At 39.1% G+C, this 26,445-nt stretch overlaps 1 protein-coding gene across 6 annotated transcripts in view; it reads right to left on the reverse strand.

Annotated features, from left to right (window-relative positions):
* Window positions 1-26,445, reverse strand: part of LOC310899261 (teneurin-3) — a 242,570-nt gene that overhangs the window by 22,565 nt on the left and 193,560 nt on the right. For 4 of the 6 annotated variants that reach the window (XM_083835481.1, XM_083835478.1, XM_083835483.1 and 1 more), the window contains 7 exons: window positions 24,722-24,989; window positions 23,997-24,140; window positions 20,765-21,014; window positions 20,342-20,362; window positions 14,896-15,128; window positions 14,361-14,515; window positions 12,635-13,509 (listed from right to left, as the gene is read on the reverse strand). In XM_083835481.1, coding sequence (XP_083691607.1) covers window positions 12,635-13,509; window positions 14,361-14,515; window positions 14,896-15,128; window positions 20,342-20,362; window positions 20,765-21,014; window positions 23,997-24,140; window positions 24,722-24,989 — 1,946 coding nt within the window. The remainder of the gene's footprint in view (window positions 1-12,634; window positions 13,510-14,360; window positions 14,516-14,895; window positions 15,129-20,341; window positions 20,363-20,764; window positions 21,015-23,996; window positions 24,141-24,721; window positions 24,990-26,445) is intronic. The other 2 variants (XM_083835480.1, XM_083835479.1) reach the window with 2 other exon arrangements.

Here is a 26,445-nt window from a genome sequence, read left to right on the forward strand (position 1 = left end):
GCTGGAAGTCCCTCTTCCATTGTTCATCTTCTTTAGTTTTAATTACATTCCTTCCCAGACCATTTTCCGTTCTAGTCTATGTAGGACAATTTTCACTTTGCAGTGATAACTTCCCGGCAAGCCTTGTCACAGATGGAAATGCCCTACTTTCTTTATTTCTGACTTGTTTCTCATACGAGTTGTATCATAGTTTGGAGCACATTTAGCTCGACCCCAGCTTGCAGAGCATTATTAATGTTTTATATTGGAAGTTACTTCAACATAAATAGGGAGCTATAGAAATGAAGTGTATGGTAAAGGTTGCTGCTAAAACCAATAGCTAAGTTATGACTGATACTGTTTTTCCACAGACCTCTGCAGCATATTCCTGTAACAAAATAAATTCCATACTTTTTTTTCCAGCTGTTGTAAACATGTCAGGTTTAAGAGCAAGGTACATTGGCTCCTGTACATTTCAGATAACAAGACTTACAGTGCAAATGTATATTATGTATTTCTTTAAAGACTGGTTATGGATTATACTATTAGTTGGGATACGGTATTAGAGAAATGAGGCATGAATACATCTCATAATACAGACGTATAATTTTGACAGTAGAATGAAAAGTACTGTTACATACTCAGCACAACAGGCATTTCCTTTATACATCTTGAATTATCAAGAGTGGCTAGAAAATTCATGGAGCATTACCCTACTTGTTTCATGTTATTCACAGGAAGCCTCTTATATCAATGCGCTGCTTATTGGTGGGTGAGAGCAGAAACTTCAAAGTTCACTTTCTGCAGTACAGTGTGCTGTTGGTTTAGGTGTATAATCACTGTGTTCAGACGCATACTGAAAATCCGCCCTAACGTGGCAGTGAAATGTCTCACTGAGCTTTTTGTGGCCATTATGTTCCCATTTACAATGAAGACTACTGTCTTCAGCATTACAGAATGTTTGTCATTTTGCAAATACCTTCTTTCAGCCATGTTTAGCCTCCCATAATGTACCTGAAGCTCAGTCCCTCCAAAAAGTGAACTTGCAGTTTGAAAACTGCAGTAAGGAGAAGCCACCTTGATTGGGTATCATTGCTTTGCTAAAACAGTAATAAAATAGTTATCTTGCTGATCACAAGGAAACAAATGCATAGTTTATATAGCTTCCCTTTCATTATCATTTTGTCACTGATATAGAGCTTTCCTCTCCTCCCGTTTTAAAACTGGGCATGGCAAGTTACTGGGAGCTCTATTCTGACCATCTTCAAGCATTAAGTGACTTTTTGGAAGAGAGGAAAAGACTCTTAACTTCAAGAGTATGAGATTTAGGTAATTTTTCCCCTTCACTCCGTTTGTGAGTTGCTTTCCCAATTTTGATATGCATTTTTGCTTTTTGCTTGTAACAGGAGTGACTGAACGATCCTGCTAGGAATGCACAAACTGAAAATAACCTACAGATGCATGGGCAGACAAATGATTCTGCCTTTTTTTGGCTTTTATTCTGTAGCCTTACAGATATGCATACATTATAACCTGCCTTCTTAAACATAATATGAGCTTAAATACTGGTTGCATATATTCCTTTATTTGGACATTTTGTATTAGATGTTAAAAGGTTTAGTGCCTTGCTTGTGAATTCACAGTGCAAATATATCAGGAAACCCAAAATATTAAACTAGAATTTTTAAAATATAACAGGTAGATTTAAAAGAAAAGAAGAAGAAAAAAAAAGAACCATAAACAATGAGATATTTGTATGTCTTGTTAATACTGGTTTGTTTTACCTAGCAAGAGGGGAAGAAGGGAGCATATGTGTTGTAAATGACAATTTGATATATGTTAGTAAGCTCGTAAATTATGACAAGAGCTTTGATTTTATTTATTTATTTTTAAATGAAGGACTACTGTCTAATAAGGGTAGCATTTATTCCTTTGTTCTTACCTGGAAAGTTGTTAAGCTTGAGAAAAAAAAAAAAAAAATCAGTATTCTTACCAGTCTTACAGAACCTTAAATATATGAAAAAGGTCTCTTATCTTGCCTCCCCTCACTTTTCCTCTCATGCTTCTACTTCTCCACTTCTACCTCCATCTCCATCTCACTCCTCCTGTACTTATCTGACAAAATAGTAGCTGAATACGAATCAGAGAAAATAGGTCCAGGAGTGATGCTTGGAAGCACTTAAAGTAAACTGCAGCCTGAAATCCAATTCTGGATAGGAATTTATCTGTCACTACTTGGTTTTAAAATGGAATTTGGACAGAAAAATGCAAACTCACAGAGGCTGGAAAGGCATTAAAAGTCTGTTAAGTATCAGCTGAATTTCTCTGTCTTGCTCAAACAAGTGTCAGAAAACTCAAGCCCGAATTCAAGCAGCTGGCCATCTTTTCCTCTCCCTTTATCTGATGCCTGTCTTCCACTGAGAAGGGCCAGCTTCAGCTGGGATAATCTGGTCTAACTGCACAGTTGGTTAAATAATTCAGGTAATGTTTTTTTTTATCTTAGCAACCTGGTCAGGATGAATGTTTCAGCCCATGTTTAATGAAGACATTTCCTCAGCTTGAAAGTGATTGACAAATTTACTTTTCACCTTCTCCTGTTATAGCCGCAGCATTTGGGGCTTTTTTGTGTGTGTCTATTTTGTCATAACGTTAAAAGGATAGTTTTCGGTCTTTTCTGTAAACTGGCATTCAATATACTAGACATGTGAACAATTCACCTAAATAGGCCATTCCTGACAGCTATAACTCATCTGCAAAACAACAGGCACACTCTAAACCGAAATCACTGTGGAAAATGTGTCTGTTGGAAAGGAGCTCACAGAAATGAATCAACACCTTCCCTCCTGATAGCTCGCCCACTTCCGCACCGAGACGTTTCTGATGCTCATTTTCCACTTCATCGCACAGCAATGAAAACAAGTGCGAGTTCGGTGCTCGCGCTTCCCTAAGATTGACCACCTTTACAGCCTAACCCAAAATGACTTCCAGATGGGTATTTTGGGGGAATGGTACTTTGCGGTGAAAGAAGCAATACATGAATTTATCATCGTTTTATCTTTACTTTTTGCCAGAAGACTGCCAAACTTTTTTACTCATTGCTTCCATCAGACCGTACGGTGTTGCAGTCTTCCAATGCTGTGCTGTTTGCTGTGATAAGCATCTGCCATTTATATTCTTGTAAGCACTCACAAACCATGAAGTCTGCCATACCTCTCATTTCTGACACAAAGTGTACATGCACAAGAGTCTGGATAAGCAACTCGTGCGAACGATGCTGGTGCTTTTGGAAGAGGAGGACGAACGACTGGTGTGTGTGCAAGGGGAAGGGGTGCAGTGGGAGCAGCAGGATGGAGGTGGTGTGGCTTAAATTAGAGGTGTCTCCTGGGGACGAAGATGCTTCCCAAGGTTTTGGGGGTGCTCCTCAGCAGTGCTGACACTGTCCAACCAAGCACAGCCATCTCAAGGCCAATGGCATGGGGCTTGTCTGTACGAAGATGAACCTAAACAACAGTAGCCAGGCAGCCACAGACCTGCAGCCAGGCTTTTATCTACAAGACCGCAACACTCATGCCTTGCTTTTCAGCTTCCCTCTAACAGGCATTCACCACCCCGAGCCTCGTGGGGTCTGGTCATGGGTTTTTGTCGGGGTGTGCAGGGCGAGCGCCTGTCCTGCGGCAGCTCCCTGCAGGCTTTGATCTCGAGGCTCCCTGAGGCCCACGTTTTGTTCCTCTGTCACTTCCCCCCCTCTTGCCTAGCTCGTCTATTGCTGTACAAATAAACAGTGAGCCCTGCTGATATAAATACTGGAATATGGCCTTTCAAATAGAAGAAATCTTGGTGTATATATACTTTGTTTGACAGATTGGCCCTTGCTGTAAGGTCTGCTTATAGTATCAGGGCCGAGTGCTAAGGCCTTTCAAGAAAAAAGGGATGTAAGGCAGGTCTCTTTGGTCAGATGTTGTTTACAGAATAAGCTTTTCTGATGCTTCCCCCCCTTTTTTCCTTTTTCGCTTTAAAACGTAAAAACTATCCAGGTGTTTTTACAGGGTCGCAACAACCCATAACTTGGACATAATAAAACTTTAATAAATTACATTATGTCTGAAAACTTAGGAAAAGGAACACAAAATTATATGGATTTTTTTCTTTTTTTTAGGATAGTGAAATGCCAAGGTACTAAAAAATTTTGCTAGGTTCAGGTTCTGTGGTTAATTTATTACAGCACCCTTACTGCTTTGGTGCATGAATCATATCCAGCCAATGCAGGCTTCAGAAGTGACAGACTTTCTCATCTTCTGGGGGAATTGGGTAGGGCTTTCAGTGCCATGTGCTCTGTAGACTCCCTAAAAAGCTGATCGGTCCAGCCTCAATGAGGACATCCTCCTCTATTCAAATTGCCCATTTTCAAGAAAACTGTAGCAACCTGATTAGAACAGTAAGTTCAAAGTAATTTAAATTAGTAAATGGTAAATTCAGATTAATAACTTCAGCACTGAGTACCAACAGGCATAAGCCTTATGACTTTGGAAATATGGCCTCCTTTGGAAAACAGGCCCCCCCCCAAAACAAATAATTACTCTGTGTTGTAGCACACATTACTACTTCTGAGAGGTGTTGTGGCAATGGCTCCTGAGAAAAAAAGGGAGGAGGAGGAGGACAAAACTGGAATATCGATGCCATTCCAGTTTGCTCCAGGGAGGAGTTTCCTGAAGGAGAAACGTGAAAGAAAAGCCAGATGGACACAGAGCGTAGAAAAATTGGAATAATATGGCTGAAGACCCAACAGTGATGTGTAACATCAGAACAACACAATGGAAGACCAAAATCTTCAGAAAGATTGACCATCTTTACGACCTAGTCCAAAACGACTTCCAAAGACAGGCATTCTGGGGGCACGGTGCTTTGCAGTGAACGAAGCAACACCTGGTGAAAGAAGCAGTGCAAGGTGAGGCCTGAGCATGAGGACTGTGCTTGAATACTGTGGGACTGAAAACACAGCTGTTATGTGAAGGCTGGAGCTGCCATTCAGTGCTCAGTGCACCAGTGAAGTGAGTATAAAGGAGAGACAGCGAGCTTGGCTCTAGCCTCACTGACTCGTGCTTGATATAGAAAATGAACATGGGACAAGAACACTACCATGGGGATAACTGAACAAATGGTATTCTTAAGCTCCTGATAAAGCCAGAAGTGAAATGGATACTTTCAGAAGCCTAAACAGAGTTGATTGGATTGACAGTACAGGACATTTATGTCATTAGTAAGAAAGATACTGTTTTTTTGCTGAACTATCTTTACTTCTAAGTGCTTTCCAAAACCACAGAGACATCATATGCTGATTTTCTTGGCAGAAATCAAAGCACTTCTTTTTTTCTCATGCACGTAGGATGTAATAATGATATGTGTCTTCAGTGTTGCTATTTTGATATTATTACCTATTCAACGGTTTCTCAGTTCTACTTTTATTACTTAGACTAGTTCTAAGGACAAGAAATAGCAAACATTAAAAAAAAAAAAAGGAACGGATAAATGCCTATCAAACTAGATCTGCTACTGATACCTGAGCAATTAGGGGACAAGCTGAAGTTCTCTGAAAAATTTTACATTGCTATTAATAATTGATTATTTTTAACATGTCTGCTTTGTTATTTAGTAGGATGAGTCTGAAACAGCAAGTTTGTATGCTCCACTGATAGCATACCCTTATCAAACTATTTAACAGCATGTTGTATTATAATTATGAAATTTACTGTAAAGTTGAGTTAGTGTTCCAGCTGAGAAAACTGAGAGATCACAACCTCTGTTCTCACCAAAATGAAGTTAGAAATTAAAAAAAAAATTAACAATTTATCTAAAGAGAAAGATGGTAAGCACAGACAGTAAGCACAACTGTCACAAAGTTCTCCTCAGAAAATCCATGTTGTGTGAATGCTCAGTTCTGTGTGTGTGTGTAGTAGCAATGTAACTAAGAGAAGGTTTAAAACACAGGATTTTCTTCAGTCTGCTGTGGCCATGCACAATTGAACACATCAGCTAGATAATTTTCTCCATGAATTCTCTCTGGGCAGAGGAAATATTTGTCGAGTTTGAATAGAGGGAAATGCTTTAATGTTTTTTTGGCCAGCCTTGCCTCCATGAGTCTATATGAAATGGTGGGAGAAGGTTATGCCTACTGGAATTTCAGTCTGTTCCATGTTGAGAGGAGGAGAAACACCAAATGTTGACTAACAGAGAACCAGCTAGTTCCTGAAAGGTGCTTTCAGACAGTAATATGTGTACTGCCTGCTGGACTCAGAGAAGCAACATGGATAAAGAGGCACATGTGCAAGGACTAGGTATCTAGAAAATATCCCAAAAACGACACTTAGGAAAAAAAAATAAGAATGAAGAGAACATGCATTAAGTTGCTTGAGTAAATGTAATATGGGAAGATTAACGTTATCACACTTGTAAGACATGATTTGCAAGCAAGGGCTCATGTGAGGATGCAAAAGTCAGTACAGGCATGTTATACAAAACCAATGTGGTGAGTGTGGTTAATTACTTCAAAGCCACTGATTTGGACAGATGAAGCACAAAGCAGCAACAGTAAAAGCAAAAGGTATAGAAGGCTGTTGATGGTAAAAGGAGAAAAATATCTAAAAACCACTGTGATACCAAGGACATTCAGAGAACACTGTTTAGAGCTGTTAAAAAAACAAAACAACAAAAAACAGATTACAATTTTGTACAAGTTTCTAGTACTTTAAGAAAACAAAATCAAATTAGAATGAAAGCCCAAAAACTGCAAGAAAAAAAGGGTAGGCATTTTTTTGATATCCAAATTACTGAAGCACAAATGTGATAGAAAAATGAACAGAAGTAGAAACACAAATAAAACCCTACAAATTTACAAGAAACAGTATACAAATATTAATGACGAAAACTGAATTGTGAACACCTTAATATACCGTAAAAGTGCAAGTGAATTGACACTGTTATTGGGAGATAATTTTTACCTGATTGAAATTAAATATTTGCTTTTCTCTAAATTTAACTTTTCATTAAAACTTCCTTAGACTTTTTACAAGCAAAATCTCTGTATTTCCAAGTGAGACTCCACAAGAAAGCCATTAAGATGAAGCAAGAGAAATACTGCAAAATATCATCTGTTCCCTGTTGCCAAATGCCGACAGTTACAGATGATGTGCTGGCTGCACAGGGAAACTAAACAAGTCGAAGCCAGAGGCAGGGTCTTACTCTGAATGCTGCAGTTTTAAGGAAACCACAGCAATGAATGCATTGTTAATAAAAGCATCATATGTAAAGCATGATACTCCGCAGCACGCAGTGGAAATACATTTCACCTGCGACTCTCTCGCCTGTAAAATTCTTTTAAGGATTTCACAGTCTGCACAATTTCACCGCCTTTCTGGAAGGGCTGGAAAGCTCATTAATTTAACTGTGGGAGCAAAGTAAACTTGTAAGAGCTCTGCCTGCTAATGTCACTCTCTTTGATTTCTGTTGCATTCCCTTGGAGACAGGAATTGAGCGAGAGAGGGAGGAGAGGAACGAGAAGACAAATGAGCTCAGGGCATGAAGTGCCCGGAGAAACATTGGACGGACTGTCAAGAGATACAAGAGGGGATTGAGAAGAAATGCACCTCTGGGAAAGGAAAAGGCGGGGAAGCCAAACACGCCTTAGAGAAATGACAGGAGACATGGGAAGGAGCAAGATACGAGGTAAGGAAATAAGGAAATGCAGTTGGAGGGGAGGGTCTGGAGAGCCAAAAAGAGACTTGGAAGAAAGGGAGTGAAATTGCAGGGAAGAGGAGGAGGCATCTTAGTTTGGATCAGATATTGCCTGCTGACATTGCTCCCAAAAGGAGAGCGATGCAAGAGTGGAGAAGACAGGAAAGAGATAATAATCAGTGGCTACTGGAAAGAATTCACAGCTAAGGGAGCAAAGTTATCTCAGATTAGCTGAAGGGGGAAGAGGAAGCCAAAGGCAATCGCTATGTTGTCTGCACTTCTCAGGGAAACGGGGGCACGAGGCATAAATGAAAGAAAATGTAGATGTGTGGAACTGTAGTACCTGCTGCCTTTGGAAACTTACTGATCGCTTTGCCTCTTTACAAAGGTTCCTGCAGACGCACCTAGGCTGGGACTGCAGAGGGATGGATCCCGGCCACCTGATGCTGGGCTGACCACGACTCGTCCTCAGCTGTCTGTGAGGAAGAGACCGCTCAGGTGCCAGTCTGCATGCACACTGCATTGGTTTTTTCTTTTTTTAAGTGAGCTTTTGAAGCAGTTTCAGCTGACTTGGCTGGCAAGTGCTGGCACACCAGGGCATTCATGGAGACGTGGCGTGGCAGGCTGGGGGCTCTGCCTTCCTGCACCGCTGAGCCAGTTGCACAGGGGCACCTCAGGGCTTCTTAGGAGTTCACTTCTGATTACTAGTACTTGTAATTTTCACTTTGAAAAACACAAAGAGTAAAACAAATATTTCCTGTATGCCAGTCCTTCCCTCAGGCAAAGTGGAGACTAAAAACCATAGACTCTAGATTATTTAGTGTCCAGATGAAATAAAATATAAAGTAAACCTTTTTGGCTCTGATATTGGTGTGACTGAGCTTGTAGGGAGGAGGGAGAACATGAAAAGCTGCTATAATATGTGCCAGGGCAGCGACTGCCCATTTTGGGATGCACTATTTTCTTCAAAGGTTCCTCTTTTCACTAAAAAGTTACTCTAAAAAATTAACAAAAAATAAAATAGTTGTCTTAAATCTACTGCCACATCACTGAGAACTCAGCAGAATCCATGGTGCAGTTGTACAGATTTGTACCAGAGAAAAGTTAACAAAGCTATTACTGAATTGGCTCTGAAGACTGATCTTTTTATTACTAGAAATGCAGTATTTTTACTCCAGTATAACTTCTGCCATTTAGGCAGATGCATGGCCACCAAATGGTGAAACAACTCAGCCATAATCACAGCTGAAAAATGACATTTCTATTCCACTGGAAATTCTAACAGTTAAAAAGTTTTAAGTCTGAGTTGAAAGAAAGTCTAAATTCACAATGGAATATAAACTTTATTCCCTTCCCAAAATATTTTGAGAAGCTGAGTAATAATATAAATAAAGTAAATAAAATACATAAATAAACTCCTATATGTAAAGAAAGTGTATCCAGCAATGAAACTGAAATATTTTGCTATTACCAAAATAGAACAAGAAAGTCAGAACAATTTCTTCTCCTCATTTCTTATTCCTATCCTGGCATCCTAGGGAAACCTTATAGCTTTCACAGGACTTCATTTTTTTCAACAGAAAAACGTTCAGCTGAAGAATTTTTAGCCCATACTACCTACCAACGTGAAAATGCCAAAAGCTGGGGCTGAGATACACGCACACACACCATGTCACTCCAACAAAAACCCCTAAACAATATGCATGGTTTCCACTTTGGCAATAGATGCAGAAGCCTCTGGAAATCCAGCTGAAGTCAGATTTACTATTATAAATCACCGCCACTGAAAAGCAAAGTCAAAACAATGTTTGCTGATCCCAGAATAAAAGATGCAGAATGGTCTCGTTTTTATCTACTTTTTCTCCAAAAGGGAAGTACACAGACACAAATTTAGTGTATGGGGATTTTATGTCCAAAAACAGTAAGCAGCTCTGATGCCCAATGGATGTCTTTAAGAATGCTGTTTTGGCAAGAAAAATAACCCGGTGGTTTTTTTTTCCTCATTCCCTGTAGCTTTACATAATCAGCACAATTTTTTTTATTTTTGGTATTAACTTGTACAGAGCATTATAGAAAACATGACTGCAAGGGACCTTGAGAGGTCAGATGGTCCAGCCCCTACCCCAAGGCAGGATCTGTTCTTCCCAAGTTAGTCCTCAAAGATGTCTCATCTGTTCTTAAAGACAGCCTGTGAAGGGTAAGGGGTCACTGTTGTCTGTCTGCTTCAGGGCTCCAAAATCTTCACAGTGAAGTTTTTCCAAATGTCTAATCTCAATCTTCCTTGTTGCAATTAAACAGATTACTTCTTCATCATGGATACAGGGAGGAGATTAATATCTTTGCTTCTGCAAAAGCCTAATACACTGGCAGATTTGGGGTGAATGAAATTGCTTTGCTCTCTCCATAATTATTTCAGCTTGGGACTTCTAACGAGACATTGGTCTGAGGCAATTGTTTAGGAAGCGCATAAACAGCAGCTTGGAAATAGTACTAACACTTTCTGAGGGGAATAGCCTGCCCTTCGGGTTCTGTGCAAGCCAGCTGGACATACCTAACACAGACCAGAAAGCCTGCACGAAAGCAGACCAGATGTGAAAGAGGGCTATTTACAAACTCAGTAAATAACTATCTATTTCATGACACACAGTAGCCTAAATTCTTCCTATGAGGAAAAATACAGGCCTTTAAAACACTTACTGGTGAATACAGTATCTGCTTTTTCTTGTGATCTTGCAGACGCCATGACAATACATTCAGGAGCCATCAGCTACTTCTGCAGTGCACCACAGTAGGCACGCCAAAGCTACACACATCGTGGTGAGAAATTACTGCCCTGATTAAAACTCTGGGTCCTCAATTATTCAGTATAAATGCCAGCATGATTTGAAGTGCCTGCTGTACCCAACTGATGCCTTAATTTCAGTAAGGGACTTCACTATCCCCCAAATTGACTGCCTTGCCCAAATCGCATGTTGGAAACAAGTGGGTTTTGTGCGTCACCGTTAAATACTGGATTTACTCTCTGAGGAAATAGATGAGTATTTACAGCCCATCTGAAGCTGTGCTTTGGTCTCTCAGCATATAGGACACAGCTAACTCGCGGGACTGAGAACACATGCCCTCGCGACTGAACAGTGCCTCATTCCTCTGTGCATGTCTCATTCCTCTGTGTATCCTCGCTGTGCGTGTGTCCTCTTGGCAGGACCTAAAAAGATGTGCAGCGATGCACAAATGCACAATTAAATATTACAGACGTGCGCTAATGCTTTGGTAATGTGCCCACTCCGAAAGCCCTGCCAACTTGCAGCTTATTGTAAGAATACCTTAAAACTGGCAGCAGTGCCATTCCACCTGCTGTCTTTGTTAGGAATCAGCACTTCTAGCCATGTCTCCACTTCAAGACACAATATGCAGTGAAGCAGCACCTGCTGCTCTCGTGTCTCCGATGGGCAAATGTAAAGGTTGGAGAGTAGATACAGGTGCTCATAGCCTTCCTGTGTATTGCCTCAGCCAAATGTACACTGACATAAATGTGAAGTTATCTCAGAACACAGATGTTTGGCTTTGCTGCCACTGCCTGACACCAGCACTTTATTTTCTTTATCATGTGTGTTGAATTGAAAGCTTTTTTTAGGCCCTGACCTTGGCAGCAGTTGCTACTGCATTTCATCTAAAAGATAGGAGAAAAGAAGGAAAAAAAAAGAAGAATGATTTACTGGATTTTCATGATGCCCTTTGTAATCCTGAATACTTCAACTGAGGGCCCTCTAATGCTTTTACTTATTGTACTAACTTTACATCTTCCACTCCTCCACAGACACATTTTTACCCAACCATGGCATCTGTCTTTCAAGTGATTTAAGAACACACATTATTTTCCAATTGACTGAGATAACTGAAAAAAATAAGTGTTAATTTTACATCGATCTTTATTAAAATAAATTGTGTTTTAAGCTGTATTTTTGATACATTTTGCTTGGCATATCAGTCTGTAGTCTAGTTCATTAGGGAATGAAATTGCCTTTAAAGGCACTATCTGAACTGTCAGGTTCTACTAGTTTATCTATAAATTGTCATGACCTTCCTCATTCGATGTAATTGAGGATTCTGTAAAACTTTTTGCTAATCTGGCTGTTATGAACAGGCATTGATGATTTAATGACTTACACGGGGTAAAACAATTAACTGAAAAAAATTTTCAGATATTGGTAAAATTAGAAGTCTAGTATCTCTCACTGCTGTGTTTGCATGTGTGTATACCACACATTGCTGGTGGTCTCTGTTTTCAGTTTATTCCTACAGGAATGGTATTTCCCCCATGATCATGCTTTCTCTTCTCAGATTCCTCCCTCAAGGGTCCACCTGTGTGAAAGCTTGTCATGTCATCCAGGAGATGGTCCTGGATATTTGCCACTCAGGGAAACACAAGCTTTCACCACTTTAAAAAAAAAAATAATCCACCCAGCCTTTTCTGGGTAAAAGACAGTGCAGGCATGTAATAAGAAAAGATGTTAAAAAAAAAAAAAAGAAAAAAATGTTTAGCAGTGAAGCACATTTCTTGTCAGTATTTGCTGCAGAACAATGTCAATCTAATGAGCAAAAAGGATAAAAAATCTAGTTTCTCACGCAAATGTACAAAATCGTAGTTGTCTGAGTTACAACTTTGTTGACAAGAGTGAGATGTTGTCTCACAATTATTTTAATGTATAAAACAGAAATTGAAAATAATGACTTTAAGATTATGCAGACCCAATGCTTAGAATAAGTAAGATAGATGTGGACGGCCTGGAAAACGAAAAGTATCTTTCAGTGTTTTTTGATATTAAGTGTCATCTTCACATTTACTTACCAGTCTTCAGCAATATTTCAAGTGGTGCTGTATAGCTCAATAGAACTATACAGCATCTAGCTTTATTTATGTACTTACTCAAAAAAAGTGGTCCATCCAGTCTCATCACTTTTAGTTGCCAGAAGTCCACTGTTACCATGGTAGGTAAATAAAACAAGCTCTTGTCCTTGTGCAGTCATGCTTTTCAAACATCCATTAGTGCCTATCGTCAACCAGATGACTTGGTTATCAGGAGAGACCACTCTCACTGGCATCCGGTTGGGGTCCCGTCTGATACGAAGAGTATTCCCATTGCTGTCCGTGACTGCAGTAATATCATTATCATTACTGTAGCTAAAATTGTACAGGTAGTCTCCAGTGACTAAACTCACAGTGTACTGGTGAGTACCATTGACATCAAAGATATAAAGCTCTTGATCAGTTGGAGAAGCAACTTCATAAAAGTTCATTGAGTTCAATAAGGGTTTGTTCTTTGACACAGACCGTATCCTAATGTTTCCCAGATCAGCAATATACAGCGTGCCATCTGGAGACACAGCTAAAGAGGAAGGGGCATTAAGTTTGGCATCTTTAGCATAGCCATCTCCATTCTGGTAACAGTCACAGTTGACATCATTTTTGCAATCACACTCTGAAGGTATTCCAGCAACTAATGAGATCTCTCCATCGGTTGTAACCTGTCTTATCCTATTAATCTTTTTTTCATCAGTTTCTGTAATGTAAAGTACCCCACTGTAAGACACTGCAATGGCAGTTGCTGACTCTAATGTGGTCTGTACAGCATGCTTGCCCACCGTGTACTCCACTCCGGGAACTTGGCAATGCATTGGCCTCCCCGCAGCAATGCGAACCTGACGGTTTTCGGTGATCTGCAGAACTACGTTGTTATCCAGAACATAAATGGAGTTATCCATTGGGTTGATAGCTAAATCTGTAGGCCATTCCAGACGAACCTTAACAAAGAGAAGTGGTTTATTACACAGTTAACTAGTGCACCTTAAACGGAATGAATGAATTAACTTTCAGTTTTAGATAATGCTGTAAGGATATTTTTTATCTGCTGTAACCAATCAAGACAGAAAGACTTGTACAAAAAGGAATGCAGCAAATGAAAGGTTTCAGGGAGGCAAGGGGAAGGGTTTCCAGATGACTACTTCATTGAAAAAACAGCAGCATTGGAACTGTAATACAGGTCAAATTTCCCCTCCAGTAAGTGCCATACTTGTTTTTATCACCAATGCATAAATAAAAATAGAGACAGCTATCAGTTTACTGTCCACGGACAGTAGTCATTTTTTATTTTTGCACTAGCAAAAATAATTTACTACATTCCAGACTACGAAACACTGGACTGTACTCAATTTCTAAACACAGCACTAGTGACATCTCTTCTTACCTACACAAACTTGTTGAGACAAAAAAAAATAAATTGCTCTATTATATATATCCTCTCATTCACCCTGGTAGGCTATTAGTAATTCAGAAAACATGGACATGCCAATACAATTCTAACATATCTGTCGTTCTTCAAGTATTTACTACTGGACTTAACATTTCCTGCTGGTGGTTTTGCTGTTCTAAACTAAACTGAACTTTATGGGCAGAAAAATTGAATACAGCAGCATTTATAGCTAGGAGAATACACTGAGATTCATGTCCTTGGAATAGGTTTCTTTCTCCACAAATTCTACTCTTAAATATTCATTACACACTCCACCCAGTTTTATTTTAATTGGCAAGGAAGCTGCATTTGCATTTCTAGCCCCCCGATTTGCTTTCCGAATTAGCGGCTCTTAATGTGTACCTGGCTGATGTGCATGCTGGTATCGCAGGTTAGAGGTCGTGCTGAGGTCAGGTCGTTGGAGCCAAGCAACGTGGATATTATGCCATTCTGATCCACTTTTCTGATCATGGTCCCATCAACAAAGTAGATTAACCCATTCTTGTCGATTGCTATTCCTTCAGTGAATAGAATAAAAATTAGTTGCTTGTACTAATATCTGTAACTAAGGGCCTGAGTGGTATGTATATAGTGGTATGTATATTAAGGGCAGAAAAAGGCCTAGCATTTAAGTTAACCTGAAACATGGGGTAAGTGGAACCACATGCAACACTGATTTTACATCTTCACCATTGTTTGCCAAACACATAATCTAAACAAGCATTTTAAAGTGCTCAATAACCATGAAAGCCACATATTGACTATAAAATTAACCTGGCTCTCCTGCAGCTGTCTTCCTCAATGGTTTTCCCCGGTGGGAAAAATTATTTGAACTACATTTTTGAACCAACTCTTGTATTAAACATGACCATGCCCATCTCTGAACTTTCATATTTACCTTTAGGGCTCATGAGAGTTGCCTCCACCGCCTTGCCTCCATCACCACATCTTGCCTCATCAAAGGGCAGGCACTGCTCCCCGGTTCCTCCTATTACGTCAGCATTTTTCGTCAGGTCTTTTGCACCCGTGAGTGACCTGGGCCGATAGATCCTGCGTGTGTTTGTGTCAGAAACGTACAAATCTCCTGTCACGGGGTCAGTTGCGAGGTAGTATCTGTGGGCTGGGTTGCTGCTGTAAAAAGGAATTACACATTGCTCGTGCTGTAATTAATTGCACCAACGTCGGACCAAGAAGAAAAGATTTCAGTTCATACACAGTCTGTACTAATACATAAATAGTTAACAACCATGCTGGTGCTCTGGGCTTATGCAGCAGAGGTCATGGCCCCAAAGCTTTTCTCGGTTTTCATTTGTTTCCTGTGTCAGAGGCAGGCCGACCTAGACTAGTCATCCTTTTGGGACAGAAAATTCGATTTTGTCTATGATGCTGTAATTAGAGACAGTTCTCAACGCCATAATAGGCCACATCAAAACGGTGGAGTCTTAGAACTGGTGTTGACTGAAACCTTGGCTCAGTTTCAAACTTCGCAGCATGACCCCAACCCTAGCTTACACTTTGTTGCCGTTATCATCCTATCCGTTTTATTATAATTTACATAAGGCTGCTGGGGTGCATGGTTTATATAATTCATAAACAGATAAGGCAGAGTTCGTATTATTAGTTCACAGGCAAGAGATAAGACATCCTTCATAAGTATTTGTTTAATCCACTGCTTTCAAAGACGTGATATGCATGATTTAACGCATTAGGAAATGTCATCTTTTCCACCAGAACACCGAGCGGAGCTTTTCTGTTCTCCTTAACACAGAATCATATTTCAAACAACTGTACACATTGGCACAAAACCACTAACTATGCCAACACAGTCTTTATTACAGTGAAAATATATATTGCTAACCATTTTCCCAGAAACGTACACTTTGCCTCTCCACTGGTGCTACATAATTGAGAATTACTGTCTTTTCTCCCCTGCTGGTGAAAAAACCTACCCTGGAGAGTACCTTTTGGGTTGATATATTACGACGTAGAAACTTAACCCACCGCAGTTAGGATTCCTGACCTAATTTACGGCATGAAGAACTAAAATAAGGTCATGTAAACACAGGAGGTAATTTCAGATGCTCTCCTAATGGATTGAATCAGTGTCAGAACAGTCAGTTCCACTTCTGATGTTTGCAAAAGTGCTGCTGAAACCTATCTACCAGTCTTGGTGATATCCAAACATCTGTTCGCGGAACACTGTACTTCACATTTTGTAAATACATAACTGTGCTAATGTAACACATTTTTATGTAGTGCCACTTGGAAAAAGCAACAAGAGACCAACAGGAACAACTTGTGAACAAACGATGCCTTTTAGCAGGGACAGATTTTTATAGCTCTCCAATTACAAAAACACAAAAAAATGTGTTGCATAAATAGGATTTTCTTTGGTTTTAAGAGTTTAAACATGTTGGTGCAGAAGGAAGAAATCAAGTGAAGCAGACTAATGAAATCAAATACACAGTGATTAGCACCTCTTAAAAAGCCCTGCTACGGAGCTGAATGTTATACAGCATGTCTGAAAACAATTAAGTGGAGCCTTAACTCAAATTTCTGTCTGTTAGAAACTTGTTATTGCCAATGCACTAAATAGTTTAAAGGTATTTTCCGAACCTTAATTTACAAAGAGATCATTTATATGATCACTATGTAGTGTACAAATTATTTATATCTCCATGGGCTGCAAATTAAGTTATACACATTTATATGATTACTCTGGTCTTTAAGAAACTTTGCAGACATTTCACATATAAACACATAGCAAAATGTGAATTAAATTTTATTTAATTGTAATTTAAAATAAAGTCCTTTCTTATGCTACTATAATCTAAATTAAGGTACTTTCCTTCAACTCATTTAACATTGCCTAAACCGTATTTTTCAGTTGTTGGAATAAAGAGTCACCAAATCAATAACTAAATGATTTATACCTAATGTTATTTTTTTTAATTTCTAGAAAAGAATTTTTAAAGCTGCTCTCTTCATATATATGAAAACATTTAAGTTTTAATTAATTCCAGCAAGAATGATACAGCCCTTCTTAGTCAGGATGAGTTCTGGTAATAAGTAGTGCATCCGTATTAAAAAATACAGATGACAATTTAAGGATACTTTCTCATTTTATCCAAAAAAATCCCAACAACCCTGAGGTTTGGGAGCGCATAGGATATTATTATTGAATCAATATAAACTCTCCAATTTGTATTAAGTAATGTCTCATGGTTTCTTTCTGAGACAATATAGCTAGCTTAACTTTGGTATTTCTTTTCAAGAGAAGGTCAGAAAGCTGAGGTAGCTTTAGCTGTTAGGAACAAACCACCAATTCTCTGGAGCAAGGCACAATCTGAGGAACTAGATCACTGTCCACTGAAAACCATGTTTCCTAGCCAGAAGACATTTATGCATACTATGCAGACCTCTAAAATAGCACAGGGTTAAGTATCCAACACCTGCAAAACTGCAGAGATTCTTCTATTTCATTGTGGCCTGAAACAACGTTAAGGCTCTGCCTTCTACCAATAACAACAAGAACAGAGAACTAAAATGCAGAGCCAGTGCCTTCTCGGCTCATTCAGTATTGCCAGGTTGCTGCACAGGGCTCTGGAAAACAAGCGGTTACATGCCAACACAGGGTCCAATAAAGACAAACGACTACATATTAACTTGTTCGATCTGCACTTAATCAACAGTGCTTACGATTTAAAGCACACACACACGTGCATGTGTGCACACAGCTTAAGCCTTTTCAATGACCAGACCTTGCACATTTTCCCATTCCTGTTTTTGGTTTTCTTAATGCAAAATGGTAAAATGTTAGAAAAACTTACTTGTAAGTGCTGCCTACTATTTAGTTGCTGTCATGATCTGTTTCTCATTGCTTTATCTTGCTTATGCTGTTCTTTTAAATCCTCAGCTGTCAGATTGCTTGCATTACTCTCCATGAAGAATTTAAAAAAACACTACTCTTCCTGCTCTGGCCCTGATCTATGCTCTCCCATTCAATGTATGCCATCTAAACCATATGCCCTCAAAGCTGTTTTTAGGTCTAAGAAAACTTTTTTCTGTCTCTCTACAGACTCTGCAGGATATCGCCATAGCCTACAAGTGACCTCCTTGTCTTCAAAGTCCTTCTAAAAATTACTTCCATGAATGCCTATCAGCATTAATCAGCCATAGGCATCAGGGTGTATAAAGACATCAGCTCAGCTTTCAGACTAAAAAAACGTTAGGTCACTGGTACATTAGAGAATAAATTTGACCTGTCTCCCTAATTTAGAGCACAGGCTCCTTGAGGTGGGAGACTTGCTCTCTGTGCTGAACCACCATGTCTGTAGGTGAGGAAAGGTGAATGCTTGAGCAGATAACAGCTCTCGGCTAGTATTTAGTGCTTGTCATCTGTTTTACTTGGTGAATGCATATTTTGCCAGGCCAAAGAAGCTATTTTGTCTCGCAGTGTGTCCTCAAGATGGGGGAACCCATGGCCACAGGACCTGGTGGATGCTCAAAGGCTATGTGTTTAAAAGTTGTCAGATAAATCAATAGAATGAAAAGCTGTCAGGGGATATTCAACATAAAGGTACACTTGTGGCTTAAGAAGTCCCTGAGCAGCAAAACCCTAAGAGTTTTCACACTGGGAAAACGTCCTGTGATGGGAGAGAAAACTCAGACTCAAGCAGACCATGTTGGGCTGCACACTGGGCTCGACACCTCCCTGGGCTGCACACTGGGCTCGACACCTCCCTGCCTGCTGGCTCCACGACCACTGCTGCAGTGCTCATTGTCCATGGTCTTCAAGGCGTCTGCCTACCTCAGGAGGAACCCCCACCTTGTAGCTGCTACACAAGTCTATGAAGATGCTGTTACCCTAATTTGTGCAGTATGATTACAATGTCACTGTCTGGAGCTTATGCACATGTACATGAATAAAGGAGAAAAGCTCCAATGTTTGCCCTCACCAAATTGTTTCTGAAAGGCCACAGCTGAGACTGTGACCACAGCTCTGCTGGAGGTAAAAGAGGCCGTCACCACTAAATCACAGCAAAACACACCTCGTTGTACATCAGCTCCTTAATCCCGTTTGTCCATTCCAAATTCCCATTTTCAGTATTACTCTGTATTCCACACATTTGTCAGACAATGTCTTATACAGCTGTAATCACAGCTTTGTGTTATCACAAGGGATTTCTTCTAAAAGTAGTGCAACAAATGCAAATTAAACTTAATAACGAAATCTAAAATTATCAGATTACCTCAGAGTCACACCTGGAAGATAACTTCAAACCAGTCAGACTATGCATCACTTCCCGTATCTGACTATTAGCAGTGATGCAAACATCTTATTTAGTCATGGAATTTTTTGCCTAACCCATTTGAAACAATTTTTTGAACATAAAACCTGTCCTTATAAAGAAGGTTCAGACTTAAGTCAATTTAAAAAAACTGGGCTAAAGGAGAACTGAGATATGACTCTCCTTGTTGAAAAATGAGGAAGGAAAAGGGTTGACAGCAAAAAAGGAGCGAAAGAGACCCTGCAGGGCTGCTGAGCCCTGTACTTAGCAAGTCTGACACAAAGTCTTGCAGGGCTTCATGTATCCAACAAGGCTTTAGCATAATGTTGTTTTTGTCTCCTTTTCAGTGACAGCTGTTGTGGCAAAGCACTTCTAAGCATCCACCTTCCTCGCCTCTGCTCTTGCCACTATTGTACCTATGCCAGGACAGATGAATGCTGCACTACAACCCCTCTGATTACTCTTGTTTCTGTGACAAGCCTTATGGAATCTTCACGTACTTCTAAATCTGAACTGTTGGAGTCTTGTTATTACGTGACTATTTCAGCTTTCATTACTAAGAAAAGTTCACATTTAAACAAAAGCGTCTGTTTAATGTGAGCTTGAAAAGGCTCAGCATCAAAAGGCTAATGAAATGAACTCACTTTATACTTCTGTAATTTCTACTTCTATAATACATCTATTAGTTATATGTTGTACTCTCTGTATTTGGGGGATCTGACTAATGAATGAGTTTTGATAGAAACAGCAGAAGTGTGAGCAAAGGAACAGGAGCAAGAAGGCATGAAGGGATAGTGCAGGAGGGCACATACAAGCATAAAAAGAAGCCTGGCTGCGGACAGAGAGTGATGAGAAAATAGGAACTTGTATCCAAAAGGACGATGCAGCCTGACAGCTGACATAACTAAAACATATGAACTCATTATTTTTGAAAAATACTCCTCTTTCCTAATAATACATCTCAGAAAGGACTTGTCCATTATAAGCATTCATTTGTTAAAAAAGAAAAAAGAACAGTTAGAAATATAGAAATCTTCTGTAAGAAATGCTTACCTATGTCTAAAATCTTTATTTCTTGGTGGGAGCAAGTAAAAAAGAACAGAAAAACATTATTAGAAAAATATTCAGAAAGGGTGTTAGAAGATGAAAAGAAGGCAACATTTAAATCTATCATTAGTGAAGAGGTCCACTCACGTTGACTATGTAGGTTCACTCTTTAAACCCACAGAATAGTTACTCTGGGAAGACCAAATTCTCACAGTTTGCATTTACAGAGTTAAGGTATTTTACCATGGTAAATTTTTATCATTTCAGTTTTAAATACCATTTCCAACATGTTAAAATTTTTGAATCCACTTTTTTTGCTTCAAAAGCGTTTGGAAGCTCTAACTTACACAACATCAGAAATCCATTCCATACTTCTGTTTGCATCAGTAATTCACAACTCTAAAGGTCCAAGATGTGAGTAAAACATACCTTAGCTCCAGAACACTAGTTACATTTCCAGATGGAAATATCCGCCGAACGTAGTTGAAATCCCCAATGTAAAGACTTCCATCTACCCCACAAGCTAAGGCAACTGGAGCCAGTAGTTTATTACCATCAGCTTGACCGTTACAACTTGGACAGGAGATGCTGCGTCTTCTTCCATTGCCCATGATGCTACTGACAACTGGGGGTTGCTGAGATATAAATTGATTTTCACCATTTCCTTTGTAGAGGATTCCTGGCAGATAATATAAAAACCACAAAATAACAACAACAACAACGTTTATAAAAACCTTGAATGTATGTACATGAGATGATGCATAGATATTCTGAATATCTCTTTTTATTTGAGTAATATAGTTTAATGGACTTCTAATTGTTTCAGCACCACATTTTTTCTCACTACAACTAACAGAACTTAGTTATGAACTACAAATGTTCTAATAAAGTCACAAATACACTAAAACACCCAAAGCATTAAATTATCTTGTCCAAAAAATGTAGTAAAAATGCATTTTAAACTTCTGTTTAGAAATTCTCCTGAAATAACTGAAATTCTACCTGTGTATATATCATTAAAAAGGAAAAAATTGTATTTGCAAATTGCATCTCTAATGCCCTACTATAACTAATTATGAATATGATGTCAAATGTAATCTAAAGCAGATTACTACTGCAAATTGTAAAGATTAACTAAAAAATTGGAGATTGCTTCTATCTTACATTATAAAATGCTCTTTACTCAGCTCACAATAAAAATCTACCTCTGGCAATAAAGTCTGCCTCAATACCATGTCTGTAGTTATAGGCAGTTATTAAAAATGTCAAAAAAAAACAACAAAAAAATGTGGTGCCAGGCCAACCTGTCTCTTAAACTTAATTCTGCTTTGAGGCATGAAAGGAACAGTAATTTTGTAAAGACAAAGCAATGTGCCAGCAGTATTTTTCTTCCTTATAGCCTCCATAGGAAATCTGAGAAGAAAAATGCATGCTTTATGTTAAATCTTCAGTTTGGAAAAAATGTTTAAATTTACAGCATGTTAAAATGTTGCCAAATTCTTCTTGTATTATAGACCTCAATGAATCCATCAAGGTGTACTCTACCAATGGTCAGGTGTTACGGTTCTACTCATAAGTCACAATTTACCTTTCCGTGGTATAATCCACGTAAACCATGTGTCACTTTGTACTTTACAGTGATAAATTCTTTATCAATTGTCCATACAGTTTCAAAGGCAGTTTGGGGCTGAGGGATACATTTGTCTTTTGAGGTGCTTAGAGGAAATTTAAGACGTGTTCCTCTTTCAGTCCTCACCTCAAAAATGCACTCTTTATACTGAAAGATATGAAGAAAAAACACTTTGCCCTTTAAATGCTTTAGGTGGCTTCACTATTTTTTAATGTTCTAAAATTTGGGACATTGTAAACATAACACCAATAAACATGATCAAATCGGGAAGAATGAAAATGGTTTATGGAAACTTAATGACAAGTAATCTAAATAAGTAATCTAAATCAAAAGAAGGAGAATGTATTTTTCATGAATAGTCAAAGCCAGAATGCATTAGCAGTATACAAAATCCCCTCTCCTATGATTACATCATTTATGACAATCATGGAACCATAATTTTGCCTGAAATAGCTGAGTTCTATAATTTTCATCAGAGGAATTCTACAAGTCAGCACAGTGCACTATTGCATCTGATTTATTCTATCATTACCTTGAAAAATTGGTCCTTCACATTTCTCCTCTATTATCACAGACTAAGAGATGCACATTAGACTATTTACTGCAGTAGCTTAGGATGTCCGTACAAACAGTGTCTGCACTCTCTTCTGAATAAATTTCTCCAGCTCACCCACCTTGCCATTACAACTCTCCACTTTGTTTATTCAATTAGACACACGTCACTTTGAAAAGTCATTACTTGTCAAATGTACTCTTGAAAATAATTTAAAGCCACCACCAATTCAACTTGTGAACAGAATCAATCATATATATATATATATATTTAGAATTGTAGCTCTTTACATTTTTAGATGAATTACCTTTCAGGAATTTGCACTTTTCCCCACCCACTTTTAAATTAGGTACAATGACACCTTTCCCTTTATTTGGTTACCTTGTTTTTCTACTAGCCAGAAGTGAGGCTTTTAGGTGATGATTAGCATATCACAGCAAATAAACTGATGCACTAGCAGGAGACTTCTGAGGGACACTGGGTACCACAGAAGTGATGTTCTTCCCACTGAATTACTTTTGGGTACCTCCTTTCCATAAAAATTGAGTGCAACCAACTCCCACCATAAGCTATGCAACTTTGTCTATTTCACCTGTCTTACACACTTCTAGCCCAATTTTTACGCATTTCCTCCTGTTCAGTGTTCAGCTGGTGTTTCCTCAGCATGGCACCCACCTGGCAGTTACTGAGAGACACACTGGACAAATCGACCTTGATGCCAAGGCACGGTCCTTGTTAAATGTGTCCTGCTCCTCATCTTTTCACTGGGATTAAAGAGGACTTGCTCCCTGGCAACTGGAGTCTGTCCTGATAATAGGAGCATAAGGAGCCTTCATTGGCTGAAGGCACTGTCATTTGTCACCTGCAATGTGTCAAGCTGACCACGCATCCTGGGGAGGATGTACGTCAGGGAAGGGTTTAAATGAGAGGACAGTGGAAACGACTGCTCATCCTCCAGAATACATTGTAACCATGCACTAAATGCTCCCATTAGCAGTCATGCTGTGGCTGGGGATATCATGACCTGAAGGGGAAAATCTCCAATATAAATGAAGGCTTTAAAACTGGGAGTGGAGACCTTTTGGTTTGGCAGGAATGCCTGCTATTGCCATTTAATTTTTAATCATTGTGAGAAAGCATTCAAGATACTGCTACCATACATCCAGCTAGTGCCAATAACAATGGTGACATCTACAATTGCTTTAGAAACAGTGTCTCCTTAGCATCACTTAATTTTTTGGGGGTGGTTTCTTTGGAGAACGTATCCAACATAGAATGACACAGTTAGATGCACTTATTAGTGCGTACGTATTTGTAGGAGGAAGCAAAGCATTTATCACATGCAAAGCATTCTGTAATTTCCCTTTTTTAAAATAGGGAAGCAAACATTTGAAAAGCTAAAATGAGATGACTAAGGTGTGTGGCAGTTGAGAGGCAGCTGAATATTACAATTAGGAAGAGGAAGCATAACTCCTTACCATTCTGAACGTCCAAGACATGGTGTTTATCCAATGTCCAGCCACCCATGTTAGAGGCATCCAGTTCATAGCCTTGCAAAATGGCAGTCCGCTTTTCCCAGAGAGTCAGATCCAAGCAAGACTCATATTCGTAGCCTACAGACACTGAAAAAAACAGTACATTTCCTCATCAAATATAGAAACTTGTTCAGATGAATAGTTTAAAGAAGGTAATTTCCTAAACTGTGTATGTTCTGCTCTCCCAGGCTACCTAAAAATCCCTATGGCTTCCTTAGATGTATTGAAAATACTAAACAGAATTTCAAAATACTTTAAAAAGTAATCTTGGGTTATTAAAATAATCTTAGCTATTAAAAAGAATTAGAAGAGGACAGGTAGAGAAGAAACCTGTTTTGTGAATTATGTCAGAATGCTATTGTGCTCTAAAGTATGCGGAGTGCACAGACTGAACACCATACCATATTATTAGGCTGAGGATTACTCATGGGTAAGAACTACAAGTGAAAAATGACAGTGGTCTCTTTTTCCTTTTGAAGCATGCTTTTCTCATAATGTAAAGTTGAGATTTGCGTTGTTTAATATACTTTACTATCCACCATTATTTCTCATCTTATTATGCCAAACATTTTCTGATTAATGGATACAGGTATTTCAGATGTGTTTCTCTATTTTCAAGACAATAGCAAAAATGCAAAAAATCCCAAACCTTTGCTTAACACACATACCAACAGCTTCAGATAATCCATAGACTCTCTGGTTGTAGGCATCAGTTTTATCCCATATGAAAGTGTAAGCCAGATTTGGAGATGCGGGGAACCATTTCTGGAAAAGCCTTCCCACCACTGCCACCATAAGATGAACTTTCATTAGATTAAACGGTATAACAGATTGGGTCATAGTGATCTTCAGAACAGACTTATATCCTGCAGCCCTGGAGCTTAGGTATGATAACTTCAGATCAGTTCCTGGTATTGTCGTTTCTTCATGAAGTACCTATGCCATCAGTAAGAGAAAAGGCAACATGTGAATGATCTGGAAATTAAACGTAACAATGCAAATATTGTAAAAGGGGGCTTGATATGATGCTACACAACAATCCATTATGAAGTATCATCTAAATCTGGCCTTCATTTAATATGTAAAATAAAAACAAATGAAGAACAGTATTTTACTTTTTTTTTTTTTCCCATAATAGCAAAGTCTAACATCTTTGTTATACTAAAGCTGCTTAGTTCATACATTCTGCTGAAGGATTTCAAAGATGTCTCCTTTATTTTAATGGGTGGAGGTACGGAGAAGAGGAGAGTATGCCTTCCCAAATGCTTTTTCCAAAACCAGCAGAAAAGCATCTTCTACCTAAGTGTAAACAGCCCCCACTTGCGCTGCCATCCATATCCTAACTACGGATACATAATAAAGACAAAAGAGCCTCAAAACACTGCAGAGCTTCAGATTTAGGTTAGGATGTCTAATTGCTCCTGAAGTTCACAGGGTAATAGTGCAACACAGGAAGGACTTTTAGGTGGTTTATTATTTGCATTATCTGTGGATTGTAAATACTTTAAACCAGAGTATTCTTCCATTTATTTCACTGAGATAAGTAGGATGCCTCAGGGAAAGCTTTTCCGTATTTCCTGATCAATATTCACTACTCAGACATCAGCTCACCACTTTCTCATTTCAGAGAGGTGCAATGATTCAATTTTATTTTTAAAAGGTTCCTCCCCCCTCTACCTTGTCTTTGCCTCTGAGCTGGGGAGCTTTAGTGGGTGATGGATGGATGTGGAAGGTTTCTGCGTAACGTGGATGAAGACAGCCAATACTGTCCTATACCTCAGTTGGGACATAAAACTGTATTAGAATCATGTCCCTAAACACTGAGAGCCAGCACTTCAGCTGCACAGCTACCAACCATCCTTGCTTATTGAAAATAAGGAAAAAGAAGTATCTAGACACATTTATAAACATAATGTTTCGGGGGGGGGGGGGGGGGGTGGAATAGAGGGCAAAGGATGCTGAATCACAAGCCCAGAGCCTTTGTGGTGTCAAAGGAGTACTCCTGGGGAAGTACCTTTGGAAAGCTGTATTTTACCTACCTGTCTCCTGGTCCTGAACTCTGAAGACCAAACACTAATTAGTATCAGTAGAAAGCAGACTTCAGGGAGAGAACAAATATCCCTGACATTAAGCTTGAGACTTCAGTGTGATCAAAAGCTGGCTACTTATGAAGTGCTATGTTAGCTCAGGATTTCTGTAGCGCAGGTTTTCTCCAGCGTTCTCTATGCTAGAGAATCCTCAGACGCTGCTTTTAAACAATTGACTGGGTTGAACAGAATCAAAATATGTGGTTCTGTGGTCCTGAGGAGGTCAACAGATGATACAACATTACCTATGTTAGCACTACCGCTGTTATATAGATTTGTATACTATTAATTGCATTTGCCTCCTT

This window comes from Anser anser (assembly GCF_964211835.1).
Source record: "Anser anser genome assembly, chromosome: 4".
Taxonomy (NCBI): Eukaryota; Metazoa; Chordata; class Aves; order Anseriformes; family Anatidae; genus Anser; species Anser anser.